Here is a 15676-nt window from a genome sequence, read left to right as displayed (position 1 = left end):
CGAGCGGGCCAGCTGCAGGCGGCGACGACACGGTGCGGGGCGACCAGGGGTTCGACGGGCACGGCGGCTGCGCTGGGCGGCAGCCGAGCAAAGGGAGGAGGGAGGAAGGGGTGCTGGGAGATGGGAAGAGGGAGGCTCATCGAGGTATTGAGCGACAACGGCAGTGAGCATGACAGTGCAGGGCAGCTCGGTGCTATGGCGGGAGGACGTGTGGATGCGGCGATGTTGACACGCATGGTGGTGGCGCCTCGGCAGTAGCACGCACGGCGACGGTGGCTCAACGACAGCGCAGGCGATGTTTCCATGAGTCGACGGCGCGGTGGAGCCATTGTGCTTGTATGCATGTGTGTGCACTTGTGTGTGTGTGTGTGTGTGGTGCATGCTCAAAGAGGAGCAATGAGGAAGAGAGGAGAGCTGAGGAGGGTGCTGGTGCTGGTGTTGCTGCTCAGTGTATGTATGCTTGTGCCTGTGCGGGGAAGCTTGCTGGTGAAGCTTGAGAGGAGAAATGAAAAGATCAGAGGCCAGCATGGGCACGGGGAGAAGGTAGGAGAGCAGGGCATGGGCTGCTGCTCTTAGTCGGTGATCATAGAGAGAGAGCAGAGAGAGAGGTTAGAGAGATGAGAGAGAGAGAGCATAGAGGAGAAAAGATATGAGAGAGAGAGAGATTTGTGTAATAAATCAATTGTTGTATTTGAGTTTGTAATAATTCAATTTGAATAGGCTAAATTGAATCGAATTGGCATAATTCAAATGAGTTTGAATTAGAAATCGAAATGACTTGAATTGAATTGGATTGGCAATTCAATTGAATGATTTGAATTACGAATTGATCTTGGAATGAATAAATCAAATGAATGGTTTGGATTCAAATTGATTTAGAATGAGGTTTTGAGATACGAGATTCAAACTTGAACCAAGATTCGAACCGACTGAATTGAGTTGCGAAGTGATTGAACAAGAAGAATAGATTATAACTCGAATGATTTGAACCGCATTCGAATATGAAAACGAGAAAGACCTGGAATGAGTCGGAATTTGCGATATTTGGGATTGAATTCAAATAGGAGTATTCGAATTTGGATCTGAATTTGGATTTGGCATTAATCCAATTAAGAGTATTTGAATTTGAGATTGATTCAACAAGAATACTTGAAGTCGATTGAATGTCGGTGAATTGAAACAAAATTGAGATTCTAATTGGAGAGGGACTCAATTCAAGTAGTACAAAATTAAATCGGGATAATTCAATGTAATAATTGAATTATAGATTTGAGTTGGATTGGAAGATCGATTTTCACAGATTGATTTGGAAAAGAAAGTTACCGAAGTAACTTAAACGGATTCGAATTTGAGAGACACTCCAATTCGAATCGCCACACAAAGAATTATAAAATCCATTAAACAGAAATGCATATGTTCAATTCAATGTAACGTTTTATTTAGAAATTAATTTAGTGCTCTTTGGAATACTTAGTCTCGATTAAGTAGATATAGATATAAAGAAGGTCTTACAAAAAAGAAGCGGTTCAGTTTGGTTTCCGTTCGTTAGCAAGTGCCCGGCATCCATCAAACGAACATCGGGTGAGATTCCTTAGAAGCAGTTTCTTTCGCAATTGAACTGTCATGAACATCTAGATGGGAGAGTAATATATTTGGATATACACATACGAGTATATATATATCAAATATATATTTTCTCGATTTTATACTGGTTTAATTATTAGAAAAAAATTTAATTTAGAGCGAATTTTACTATTTTCTAAAATGTTAAAATTCAGGGTTTATATCTTCGCCCCTGCATGCACTGCCATAGTTACCCTACGCTATGCCCAGCTCATCTCCCTCTCTACCACGTCGGTTGCCTAGCCACTCGCTCATTTCCCTCTCCGTGGAACCACAATGACCAAACCGGACATATCTAGATCGTCGCCATCGTGGTGGGTCGATTCATGCATCAGCCATGACTTCCGAGCTAGCTTGTGCTCTCCCTTCCTGCTACAACGAAGCTCCCAATCAAATAACTGCTGTAAGGATGATGATGTCCAAACCTAAATCCCTCTTTATAAGTCTAGTGTGCATAACTACTTGTAAGTCTAGTGTGCATAACTACTAGACAACTATCTAAAAATACCAGATGAAGCTATTAAATCCAAACACTACCTCTTTGTACTACGGTACGACAAAAAAAAACTTATATACGCAAGTGATATTCTCAACACCATGATCATTAGTCTAAATAATAGGCCATTATATCTTCATGAAGATTCTGTTTGAATTTCATTTAATCATTTAAGGTTTGATACTGAGTATATCACATAGCATAAACGAAACGAAACCTTTATACACTAGCAAATCGTGTTAGTCTCATTGACTACATTAATATTAATCATCAAAATATACTTAACTCTATGCTAGGATCATTGATGTTTCAACTACAGACCGAGCTTTCCATAGGTGTGTTTGCTACGAAGACACATCCCTCGTTAGAGCTTGCCGCGTCATTGTCGTTGAGTTTGTTGCCATCGTATCCCGCAGTCTTGGTTCCCCTTGCCCATGGGCCTATAAGTGTGTTAGAGGAGACGATGAGGCTGCAAACTTGCTACAAAGCTAAAATGTAGCGGCATACCTCGGAGCGCGCGAGGAATTCATCGGCGTATTCTTTCTCCCCATCTTTCTATCTTCTTAATAAACTTTGTTCGGTGTGGGTACGCAAGCCTAGCGAAGCATCTTTGTTGTGCATGTCCTTGCCGTAGTGCACGTGTAGAATGATCGACACATGTTTACCGTGACATATGCAATCATTCCGGCCGTGTCCAATGTACTTTCCACGATGTTTATGCTTCTTTTGCTTTTGAGTTTCTACAGCTTTCGAAATCTAGGGTGAATACGGAACGAGCCAAGCCATGCAAGAGAGAAGCCAGGCTCGACTCGTGCCGAATTGCATACGCACCATACCGCGATTCCCCGTGAAGGCAAGCAACAGCCAAGGAAATGCACGTCCCCTCACGTCACGTCAGTGCTCACACTCAAGTGGTGGTGCAAGTGCAACTTGCCGTGAGCGGGCCCACAGCGCACGAGCTGGGGCCCAAAATCTTAGCACCAATTTTATTGGGGCCCTTGCGTCGGTGGAGTAGGGCTATGGAACGGTGGAGTAGGGCTATGGAACGGTGGTTGAGTGGTGGCGAGGCCTCCACGACGACGACGGACTCACAAGTTGACAACAGGATTAGTGCCGGCGATGAGCAGCGTCACCGTCGCTGGTCATGTCCAGGAGCCACTTGAGCTGGGGACAGCCGGCCAGGCTGACCAAGGGGGTGAGGCAAACGAATGGCTGCCACCGTAGACCGCGAAGGCCTTCGTCAAGCGTCCCTTTCGCCAATGATCCGCCAGATCGGCGCCGTGCGGAGCTAATCCCAGCAGATTCGTCTATCCCTATCTTGAACAATGTCCATGATTGGCGAGTTCATGACTCAATTTTATGGCCAAGTTAAATACTACTGGTAATATTTGTTAAAAAAACGAGCATGTACCGGGAAAAATGGCAGTCACATTAACAAGACACAAAAAAGAAAAGATGACGCCTCCTATGCCAAGCAAGCTGCTCATCAATGATCATCCAGCACGGCATCGGAAAGGAATTCCAGTGGGTAGCTAGGACTGGGTGTCCTGGTTGTTAGTCCTTGTTAGGGTTGTAGCCAAATTTCTAGGGGTCGAGCAATCTTCTCATCGCTTGGAGCAAGACACGGTTTTCATTGCTTAACCCGCACACGATGACACCAGGCACCAACTTCTGCGTGTTACGCATTTGGTGCCGTCAAATAAGCCATTCATCCAGCTAATACGAAACGATGCTGGCCGAAAAACACGCACGCCAATCAACCAGAATTCATGATTTCAAGTTTGCATGGGTGCGTCATGCACTAAAGTAAACCCACCAACCATACATGACAACGGCAGAGTAAATATAACTTAAATCTCTGTATGTACTCCACTTCTTACGATTAGTGAGCAATTTACCAATCCTGATCGGCAGATGACACAATTACGGGCCACCACCAACCAATTGTCGCTAAGTCAACGGCAACTAGTCAACAAAATTCACCTACCGCCAATGAACTCCTGACACTACTCAACTCGTAGCGATCTAATACGGTGCAAACGAAAATAAAATGGTACCTCTGAACTGTCTAATCAGCAATCCTCCTACTGTAATAATCCTTGCACTCGCTTGAATGTGGACTTAAGCTTCATAGTTTGATGGAAGTCACCTGGTGATACCTCTAGCCAGCAACCGGTAACTTCCCATTCCCATTCTGGAAGGGACGAGGTGGATGGAAACCATTCCCGTTGTGGTGATAGCCATTCCCAGGTGGTGGCCCCTGTCCGCGACCTGAGAACTCGTTCCGGTTTCTGAAATCATTCCTGCGGTTGAAGTTCGCGCCATCATTCCTGCGGTTGAAGTTCGCGCCGTCGTTCCTGCGGTTGAAGTTCTCCCTGTCGTTCCTGCGGTTGAAGTTCGCGCTGTCGCTCCTGCGGTTGAAGTTCTCCCCGTCGTTCCTGCGGTTGAAGTTTTCATGGTCCTTCCTGCGGTTGAAGTTCTCCCCGTCGTTCCTGCGGTTGAAGTTCTCGTGGTCCTTCCTGCGGTAGAAGTTCTCCCCATCATTCCTGCGGTTGAAGTTCTCCCCGTCGTTCCTGCGGTTGAAATTCTCACCACCTCTGTAGTTCACATTGTTCACATAGCCACCTTCTCGTCCTCTGAAATTGTCACCACCGTATGATCCCCTGCCAGATTGGAAATGGCCACCTTCACCATTATCGCCACGAGGGATGCCAGCACCATTCACAACTGAGGAAAGAGTTATCACTCAATGTCAGGTATCTGGTTACTACAAATCCACTTGAATAGATGGAAACAAGCAGGCAGAATAGATTAACAGTTTGAGAACCCATTTGCCTAAATAAAACAATAACATCGAAATGGTTTAAGCATGTCCAGCACAAGAAATAATGGAAGAAATGTTATTTCAAATATTCACCCGTACATAATACCAACCAATACTAACTAAATTATTAATAACACAGAACACATAGGTGAGCAGGTAATAGCACCCTAAAGCATCTTGCCATGTCCTCTACAAAAATTTGCAAGACACGTGAACAATTTTTTTTTTTTACAAGTTGAGTAATCTGGAGGGTGCACAGTATCAAACTGGAAGAATTTAGCACAACTAGTATCAAACTGATATATTTTGACACAAAATTTTGTATAGTTTACAGTCCGTCAGATCAGACAGATTGCTTACCTCGTGTAGGGGTTCTTTTCTCCTCAACATAGACATCTCTCTCACCCATATGAACCGGAGATGCCTGGATGACAATAGGGAATCACAACATGAATTCAGAGTGGCACAACCGTTATCACATATCTAAAGATCAATATATCACAATCAAAGTTATTGATTAAGAAGGCAGGAAAAGATAAGCAATTATCTGAAATATCAGTCATCATTAGAAAATCGTATCCAGCTACACCATCCACACATTCAGTGAGGTTTACAGTTAATTATAAATATGAATCCCAGTATAAATATATTTTAGAGGCTGTTACATTTTCAAACCTCAAATAAATCACAATCAAAAGGAAAATGTTGATTACAGCACTGACAGTTTTTTTCACAGTTCAAGTATAGCAAAGTCCAGAAAGGGCACTAGCTAGTACCAAGATAGCCAGTGATTAGAAGTAATAAAGAAAATGCTGACCTTAATTGCTTCTTGCATAGTTAATTATAAATATGAATCCCAGTATAAATATATTTTAGAGGCTTTCACATTTTCAAACAACCAAACCTCAAATAAATAACAATCAAAACGAAAATGTTGATTACAGCACTGATAGTTTTTTCACAGTTCAAGTATAGCAAAGTCCAGAAAGGGCACTAGCTAGTGATTAGAAGTAATAAAGAAAAGGCTGACCTTAATTGCTTCTTGCATAGATTGCTGGGACTCAAATTCAACAAAGCCAAAGCAGAAACGATCAATCTGCACCAATGAACTAAGAATTGTTAAAGAAAACATCATAGAGAAAACCAAAACCAAAAGTTTCTAACCTTATTGTGCCGGACTTGGACGCCACCTGACTTGATAGCACCAAATTTCTTAAATTCCTCCTCAACAATTTGAATATTGGAATAGAAAGGCAAATTCTTGAGAAAAACTGAATAGCCTCGCTCTGCAGGACAATATAATTTCAGTATTGCTAATAGTGCGAAAAGGACCGCATATGCTAGAGTCAGAGCCGGAACAAACCATTCCGTGAAGAGTCGTTTTCGGCAACAGTCACATCACTTGGAGTGGTTTCATTAGCCTGGGTAGGTTTTGCAGAAGATTTTTCTGAACCTTCAACAGCCTTGGTGACAGGTTTAGGCGCTGGCTTATGTTTGGCAACTGATGGAGTTGTTTTGGCAACTAGTGGAGTTAGTGGACCCTCCTTCATCACCTTCACCTGCGAAGGAAGCCATAATAGGTATGTAAATAGTAAGAAGCAAAGTAGAAGTCCATAACTGATACAGCCAAACCACACCTATGGTAAACTAAGAACGAGGCATCAGCAGTAAGGTACTTGAGTTACTAAAAAAAGGAAGTAGAGTGCCAGAAATCAGATACAATAATAAATAACTCACAATGGATGCATAAGATTTCTTAGTAACATCCGTTTGAGTTGGAATAGGAGGGGTAGGAGCAACAACTGGGGCCTTTTTGGGATCCTCTTTGGCCACTTGCACAGGTGGCTCGACATTAACACCTTCTTCAACGGCAGTGCCATTAATAGAGGGGTTGATAACTTGCCTCTCTGTGACATTATTCTCAACTCTCACATGGTCTGAGATCAGACTCTTGTCAGCTGGAGTAGGTTCTGTTAATGCTGAACATGTTTGGGACGCAGATCTAACATTCAGATTGCTTTCATTTTCTTGAGTAACCACTTGATTTATCTGAGCTGGTTGCCTTTCTGATATAAACCTAAACACATCATTGAGAACAAAATAGCCACCACTTTCTTGTGGAGCTAGGAAGAATGACTGGGTAAACCTACGACAAACACCTTCATCTGAAGTCAAAGATCCAGTAACAACAATGAACACCGCATCCTTGTGAGATAACTGTGCGTCTGCAGTCTCTATCTCGGTTAAGCACTTCCTAAAGTCCATAGACATAATTCTTTTGTTGATGTCCTGTATAGAAAAAAGATTGCCCCACAATTAATCTCAGTTGCAGTATGGCTATTGTATCAACAAATTCTCATACTAGAACTTACACCCAGAGTGGTTACAGACACCATGGTTCCATCGGACTCTGGTCGACCAAGAATACTTGAATCTTGATAAAACTTGTGCACTTGGTCTGGTTGCTCGTGTAGAATGCGGTAATATTGCTGAACAAATGCACCACTTATCTACATAGAATAAAATCTCATTTAGCAAGACTTGTAATTGTTACAAGTGCTAAACTGTTCACAGGAGAATACAGATTACCACATGGGGACTTATAGGATGGTATTCTGGGTTCCCGGCTTGCCCTGCCATTGCTGAAGGGAACTGCATATTAGTAGTGCCTTATCTCAAACATAAATAATTAGATGAATATAATCATGATAGAAGCATTATAATACAGTGCTATCAGAGGAACATTTATCCAGAAGTTTCAAGAAATATATAGATGATTGGAAGCAACCGTGCAAAACAAAATGTACAGACAGAAAACATGGCAAAAAAGATGATGGATTGTTAAACTCAATGTCTGCATGCACCTTAGTATCAACACTAATAACTATGTACTGAAAAAATCGTAGTTCAGCGACTGACTGTAACATTGACATAAATCTAATGCCTCGCAAGAACCACAAGCACAAAGCAGCTTGCAAAAATGGGCAATCAAGGGCAGGGCTTTAAAGAAAAGGAACAACGAAATCATACACTCAATTTTTAGGCACAACTGTTTGGTTGACTGCTACAACTGTGGCAAAAACCTAAGCAGCTGTTTGGTTGAGTGCCACAACTGTGGCAAGCCACACTTTGTTAGCCCCCCGGCTCACACGTCATACACTCAATTTTTTGACTAACTTTGCACACTTGTGGCTAAGAAATTCTTAGCCACACTTTTTGTGGCAAGCCAAACTTAGCTAACCTTAGGCGTGACAAACTTAGACGCGAACCAAACATGCCCTTAAGCTGTCCCCGATAAGAACAGAAAAAACAACAACTTTCAATATATTCTAAAACTTACAGCAGGTCTGGTTTCACGAGTAGTAAAATTGCAGCTAAAAGTCAAAAACGGTAGTAATTCCACATCACCACTTTCTCCAGAGTGATGACCAACATCTCCAAAATCATCAGTGCCGTAGAACGATAGAACAACAAATTTGCATACAAACTCCTTCCACAAAAGTTATTCATGAAGGTAACCAAACCTTCATTAGACTAGTAAACACAAGCTCCAACCACATGTAACCTTCAAAATGACACACTAAAAATGAATTATGGTAACAAATAAACATGAGTATTATACACAGTGGATTCTACCTGGTATCTGCTACAGATCGGACCAGACAAATCAAACTGCCAATGCACAATTTGGCTGCCCTCACAGATTTAAAACGTCCAGGTATTAAACATAAATACCAACAGGGTCAATTTATCCTACCAAATAAGAGTAGGATCAACCACGGGTCCACGAAAAGAAGCCCATTTAATGTTGTGAATTAACACCCATAAGCACAGAAATAATATTGCGTAACCGATCACTAAGGCCACAGCCATCGCAATCAAGCAAGGCATGACAATGTCATGATTTTAGCAAAAACGGCAACGAAAGGGATGAAGTCCCATTGAGCAAAACTATGGGGATTACTGACTCGAAGATTTAATAAGATCATTCTAGTCATCCAAAAGAGAAGAGGAAATCACTGGCCCCTCAAACGGAAAAGCTTTCAAACCTTAGCACAGAAGTAGTTTAACATTTCCTACGATAACGCATGTGCAAGGGCAGGAACAGAGAAATCCAAAAAGAAATTGTTCCACTGGCGCCCAGTAAAAGCACAGGCAAAACCCTAATTCGCAACGGGCATCAAATCCCACAGAAGCCCTCTAGACATCCCTCCACGGCAAGGCATCGCGTGACGGATCGAAACCCCACACAACGGTGGGATTGCCGCACGGGAAGAGAGAGAGAGAGAGAGAGAGAGAGAGAGAGACGAAGGGGCGCAATACCTTAACCGCGGCGGGCGAGGGGACTGAGCGACGCGATCGAGGAGGTCGGGCGCGCGTCGCCGGTGCCGCCGCGAGACAACGCGGCCTGCGGCGGCGGTGGGGCAGGAGGAAACCAAGGTTGCGGCGGCGGCGGCGGCGGCGGCGGCGGCGGCGAACACGGTAGGCGAGGGGTTTAAAAGACTGGAGAGGGAGAGGGAGAGGGAGAGGGTTTACCTGGCTAGCACGAGCACTTGTTTGGTTGTTTTTACAGACCTCCTTGCCTTCGCGTCGACGGTGTTTACCGCTGCCTCACTGATTCGTGGGGTCCGCTTGTCAGGGGAGCAGATTGGGCCGGGTCTAGCGAAAGCAATTTCGTTGAAATTTTATTGGAAACATTATTATGGAGGGCTAGAAAAACTCATCACTGTTCTGATCATAATGTGGTTTAAAGGTGGCAACAGATCGGTCTGAGCTGGATGGTGTGAGAATACAACCGATTTGAAACCCAGGATATCAAATCTGATTTGGTCTTAAAATTTTTATCGGATACAAAATCACCTGATCCCAGCGAGGATCTAAGATCAGATAGGGAACTCGAAACCTAATGGTGGTGTGAGCCACCAGTTACACGCAAGGGGACCTAGAGAGGGGAGGAGTGGTCACCTCAGAATTGGTCCGAATCAAAGCCCGTGGGACACCCACAGGTGCAAATTAAGCTTCGGTCTTAAATCTAACTCGAATTGAGGTCCCAACCTGATAGTCCCACGGGGCAATTTCAACACTCGAACATGTCCCCATTGGATCAAAAACCCACGGGGCCATGACCCGACCCGGTCCATTATCATTCTTAATGACAACACGATCATCGTGACTAACATATGTTTTATAGGATTATTGATAGCTAAGTATGAGAATCGTCCAAATCATATTTGAATTAATTGAATGGGTTGGTCATCGAACAAGATGAGAGCTAGCACACATCCGTCATTTGATGTGCCACGTGCTAACCCACATATAAGATTTTCATCGCAGCTACTAATCAATTAAAGCGAATATGATCCATGTAGTCCTGATTTGTGCTCAATTAGCCTAAGTACATAACACGTATCTTTACAACAAGTATATCATCTCAAGACATAATAAAGAGTAAATATTTAAATTAAATTATATGTCTTAGATGATATTACAAGTCAACAAGTTAAGGTGCTACAAGTTGAAATTAAATGTCGAGAGTGTGAGGAATGATGATGTCTTAAGAGGTGGTGAATTAGAATACTTAGAAACCTAAAACAAATTGACTCTAAAAACTTTACAAGATAAATTTATCTTAATTTCTATCTAAATGTGCTCTAGATTTATCTAGTATGTCTAATCTACCGCTCAAGAGGATTGTAACCTACTCTAGCAAGGTAAATTGCAAGTATGTAGATACAAAAAAGTAAATAAAGTAGAGAGATAAACTTGGCATAAGGGATTTTTATGCCGCGGTATCGATGATATGAATATCACCCCTAATTCACATTAGAGCTCCACAAAGAATATACTCCCAGTCACTAAGTCTCTTCCAGTCATGGCTCTTTAGCTACTAAATCACAAAGATAAGATCTCAAACACAACGAGCCACCAAGACAAGGTCTCACCACTAGTCTCTCTTTCGGTCAATTGTCGTCGTGATCACTTTAAAACTTGAGCCATAAAGGCAAAGGTCTTCACGTCCCTGTATGTAACATCTTGAGTTTAAAATATTAGTTAATTACAAATTTTCGCTTCAAATTAAAAAAATATATGATTAATTAGGCTAACTAAATTAAAGAAATATGTATATGAATATATATACTAGTATGAATACATTCATATATATTAAATGTATTAAGTTGATCAGGTATTCCAAGATGTACTAAATTTTTACAAAATAATCTCTGCATTAAATTGGTTCATATGTATTGGTTTTTGGTTTTTATGGTTCTTCGTATGGAGATTTGAAATTGAATGTCTCTCAATTCCAAATCTATTTTTAGTTTCTATTCAGCTCAAATCCAAATTGAATTCGAATCCTCCCTCAAGAATCAAGATCCAAGTCCAAATCACAAATCAAATATAATTATTTGAATTTATATTAATCCAAAGTCAAATCCAAATTCGAATACTTCAATTTGAATTTAAATATAATGCATTATTCCATTTTCCTTTTTCTCTATTCTCGGGCCGAACCTTTTTCCCTTCTCTCTTGTGTGGCCCACGGCAACCGGCTCGACCTTCCTTTCTTTCCCCCTCCTTCCTTCCTAACGCTGGGCCACGACCGCGTCGCTCGGCCCACTGGGCCTGCTCGCCCTCGCACTAGATAGCCCGCCCGCGAGCATGCGCCCGCGTGAGTGTGGCTGTCCACGTGTTGCACATCGGTCGGCCGCCCACCCGGCCTCCTTCTCCTCCTTCCTCCAACGCAACACTGCACCGGCCACCGTTTTCCCCTCCGAGAAAATATCCCCATCCGGCCTCCGCACCCTCTCTCTCTTCTCTCTTCTCCCTTCTCTCTCTTCGCCCATGCCTCTGCACCGTGTGCCTTTCGTGCCCGCGCACGCACATGGATGGTGCAGAGCGCCCGCACCGCAGGAAAAGTGGTGGGCATCGTCCCGCCATCTCGCCACTGCGCTGCCGCTAACATTTGCCCGATGTCACGCGTGCACCACCTCTCTATGCGCCCCCTCCCCTCTACAAATAGGGCCCCCGATCTCCCTCTCTCTTTCATTTCGCCACGCCACCTCGTTGTCGTCACCCTTCACGCCACTACACCTCTGCGTCCACAAGCCGCCGAGGAGCTCCAAGGAGCCGCCCCCGTCCCTGTGCTACCGTCTGTTCGTCGAAAACCCAACAAGAGGCCGTTCGTTGCTTCAACGTCGTCGTTCTGTCGTCCCGCTTCTCCCTATCTCTGAGCTTGGTGAGCCTTCTAAGTCCACCCTGAGCTCTCTGTTAGCGTGTAGCCGCGTGCCGCCATGCTTATTGCCTTCCGCCGCCATGCAGTCATTGCCGCCGGCGTGCTAATGCTTCGTGTGTGTGACCGGCCATCGTGCCGTGATGCCTCGGGCCTCTTTTCCTTGTAGGTTGGCACCTCCTAGTGCAAGGGAGGTGCTGCCTGATCTTGCCCGCACTATTGCCCTCCCTCTAGCCGCTGTCTGGTATCACTCTCGTTGCCAGCTGCCATCAATGAGCCCCCAGTTGAATTCCTCATCACATATAGATCCCCAGTGTGGACTTCCCATTGTGAAACCTAGGCCCGAGCGTGTCGCTAGCGAGCATTCTGGTGTGGCTCCTCGTTGTCGGCCGCTTTTCCCCTCCCCTCCACCACTCGTGCGAGTCCACGCGCCCGCACGGTCCGACCACAGGCTGTGGCTCGGCCTGCCCGAGTGGGCCACGGCTCGGACCAGTCGCGACTGGCTAACAAGCCGGCCCAGTCGCCCATTGGCCGCGCCCCAATGGGCCAGCCTAGCTCCGCAGCCTGGTAGCCACCAGCCCAAACCTGAGTAGGACTGCACTGTACGGCCTAGTATTGTACAGCCTAAGCCTGACCCAGTACTGTGCAGCCCAAGGCTTGCCCAGCCCATCCAGGCCTAGACACAGCCCATCCAAGCCCACTTCGGCCCAACCAGTACTATTCAGTGGGTCCCACTAGTGAGCCCCACCTATGAATAGTACAATTTCATAATTTCTCAATTTAATTTTAGATTAAATCTTCTAAGCATCATAACTTCTCCGTTCTGGTTTTAATTTTGGCGATTCTTTCGCCGAAATTCATCTAAATTCGATATCTACCTATCCATCATAGTGTGATATACATTACGGCTCATTTGATTTTCCATTTGATGTTATTTGATTCTTCCCTAGTGTCACTATTATTTATCATATTGAACCTATGTTTTCAACTAAACTACACGATCAACTAAAACTAGACTTACATCGCATATGCTATGTATTACGTTTTTACAAACTGCTTGTAGTAGTTAATCCTATTAAACACTTGCCATGCCATAAAGGTTATCATCTAAAGTGCATATTACCCTAGGATTACCTGTTGTTATCTATATTAATGATAAACGCCGTCTTAATATCTAGCATGCTTAGGATTAAATATGTCTCCTCAGAGACGTCGCTTTTAAACACCTCTCCTCGGAGATAGAAATTATTTTTGTCAATGTTAAACTCATGTACCATGGATCCTTGATAGTTATGAATTTCGTGATGGTTGTGAAATCTTTGATATCATGTGGAATATGGTGGGAGGTGTGTAAAAATAGGTGAAAACTATTTAGCGGGGGCAGGTGGAGTAGTACTCTAGATGAGGATGCTCCTAGGGGGTTGAGTCACCTCTATGGTGTTTATTGCCAGAATATACCTACCCTGACCGCTTAAGGACCGAGTCTTGCGCCATCATGCTTAGCCATCCCTGTGCAACCATACGTCATGAATGAGCAGGACTTGACTTTTCTTCACCAGACTAAGTTGGACATTATACTAGGAGGCTGAGAGCAGCGAGCAGTCAAGTGTGCATTTGTCCCTCTGTTTGAAGGTTACTAGTATTGGCCTAGGTTTAAAAAGGGGATCGGCCTTCAGTACATGGACTCTGGCGTTTGGGAGTAAATCTTGTAGAAAAGCCCAGTAGGAAAGGTGACTGGAGTGTCTCGGTATGATTCGCTACTCCGCTTGCAATGGTTGAAGGCTGAGCATATCGTATGAGTAAAGTTGTACAACCTCTGCAGAGTGTAAACCTATTCGAATAGCCGTATCCACGGTCATTGACATGCGAAGGTATGGTCACACTTGAATAGACTTTGGGTTCGTATGTTTTGATGAGTGAGTGTGTGGACTAGATGTCCGTGTGATGAGGTTCCTAGCTCAATTTGTCAGAAGCTGTGTGGTACTAGAGTTACACCAGATGTGATGATAGGGACTATAGAGTGAGGCGTAGCCCCTTCCAGGACCAAAAAACCCTCAGATCTAGCTTGTTATCTAGTTTTGAACTATTTAAACTATTTTAAAGCCAATCATAGATGATGCAATTGGATACCTGCATAAACTGTTTTACGCTTAAAACTAAGCTGTAAATCCTTATCCTTGAATTACCTCTTTATGCATCTATCAACACCTTGAAGTAGTATAGGGCTTGCTGAGTACCTTTCGTACTCACTCTTGCTGCCATTCAGATGAGGAAGCCAATGCTGACTTCGTTGGAGATGAAGGTGAGGATAAAGAGTTGTATTAGAAGTTGTGTTTACACCCTAGCTACTTGTGGCTTTGGGTCTTTGCTTTCCGATGTGTCTTTTGTTGGCCATTTGGATAGGTTTGTAATATACAGTATGGTTTATCACCTTTTGTTCTCTGAACCCTAGTACTCATGTATGAAGTTTGACTATGATAATAACTGTTATATTGTGTGTATCAGCTATTTGATCTAGAAAATAATACGAGTGGCACAGGAGATCCCTGGTTGGGGTCTTATTGGAGTGGTTTCAGAGCCATGCTTGGTTGTAGGACATGACCTTAGGATAGAATTGCTCGTGTCTGTTTATTTTCCAAAAACTATGTTATCCAAACTGCTTCCATACTTACCTTCTATCTTGTTACCATTGAAAACTTATTATGCTAGTTCTAAGCTATCCCTTTTTCCCCGACAGATGGAATGCGAGGACTCGAACATGATGCGATGTCTACGAGTGAAGGTCTTTCCCAAGTTACTATAGGAAGTTTGTTGTCGTCTGGGATACAACCGATGCCCAGAGTACACCTAGCTTGAATACGACGAGAATGGATCCCAGAAGTGCTAGGTTCTGCTGTAGATCTTTGACTGTCCAAGATACCCCAGCTGACGACCGTGGCATGTCAGCACCACTAGAGTACGGTACCCTGACACGTATCAGTTGGTACCCTACGAAGCACTTTGGCACTTGTGTGGGAGGCATGTCATAGAAGTGGCACACACTCCCATGAGGCACTTTTCAGCTATCGCTAGCCAGCGAGCTGCTTGGTGCGCACGCCTAACCGCCATGGAGGATGCAGGGAAGGAGGAAGAGGAGGAGGACACCACCGTGGCCGTCACGGCATAGTACCTCCACGCCTTGGAGCACATGCACAATGAGACCTATTAGTTGTTCCAGGTTAGTTGCTAGAGGGTAGAGGAGCCAGAAACATGGGAGAGAGCTCTTTGTGTGATGCTAGATCATATCAGAGTCCAGGCCGTAGACGCTGAAGACACCACAGAGTTCAGGCTGCATCACAGGGATCTTAATAGACAGAATACCATGAATGGCTCTCGGGTCAGAACAACTGCCAGGAAGAGTACCTTCACGCTACCAACGAGTCAGACCCAACACATCGTCCTTTTAGGTGTACCTCTTCTACCAACACATATAGCAATAACTATAGCAGACAGCAGGATTGGC

At 44.1% G+C, this 15676-nt stretch overlaps 1 protein-coding gene across 5 annotated transcripts; it reads right to left on the bottom strand.

The window, feature by feature from the left end:
- Positions 1-3959: 3959 nt before the first annotated feature.
- On the bottom strand, positions 3960-9477 carry LOC133912703 (nuclear transport factor 2-like). 5 transcript variants are annotated; one of them, XM_062355564.1, is made up of 10 exons: positions 9267-9477; positions 8352-8508; positions 7533-7595; positions 7316-7453; positions 6681-7232; positions 6307-6502; positions 6108-6229; positions 5974-6039; positions 5304-5367; positions 3960-4846 (listed from the first exon to the last, which is right to left on the bottom strand). In XM_062355564.1, exons 2-10 carry the CDS (start codon positions 8451-8453, stop codon positions 4281-4283), a joined length of 1869 nt encoding a protein of 622 aa, XP_062211548.1. In that variant the 5' UTR covers positions 8454-8508; positions 9267-9477; the 3' UTR covers positions 3960-4280. The 5 variants fall into 5 exon arrangements, with proteins under 5 accessions (XP_062211548.1, XP_062211552.1, XP_062211550.1 ...); XM_062355568.1 differs by lacking the exon at positions 8352-8508 and adding an exon at positions 8580-8696 and having other exon boundaries at positions 7533-7585; positions 9267-9476; XM_062355566.1 differs by lacking the exon at positions 8352-8508 and having other exon boundaries at positions 9267-9476.
- Positions 9478-15676: the final 6199 nt, after the last annotated feature.

Source organism: Phragmites australis, chromosome 3 (assembly GCF_958298935.1).
Source record: "Phragmites australis chromosome 3, lpPhrAust1.1, whole genome shotgun sequence".
NCBI lineage: Eukaryota > Viridiplantae > Streptophyta > Magnoliopsida > Poales > Poaceae > Phragmites > Phragmites australis.
Note: the sequence above shows the minus strand (reverse complement) of the source record. Positions and strands in the feature narration are given on the sequence as shown.

What these genes read in the sequence shown, in the direction of transcription:
- LOC133912703 (XM_062355564.1), bottom strand. Translation starts at nt 8,453, where the DNA reads ATGAATAACTTTTGTGGAAGGAGTTTGTATGCAAATTTGTTGTTCTAT. An exon ending in TCATCACTCTGGAGAAAGTG is followed by an intron (nt 7,596 to 8,351) that starts GTGATGTGGAAT and finishes ACTAATATGCAG; the next exon opens with TTCCCTTCAGCAATGGCAGG. An exon ending in AAACGACTCTTCACGGAATG is followed by an intron (nt 6,230 to 6,306) that starts GTTTGTTCCGGC and finishes ATTGTCCTGCAG; the next exon opens with AGCGAGGCTATTCAGTTTTT.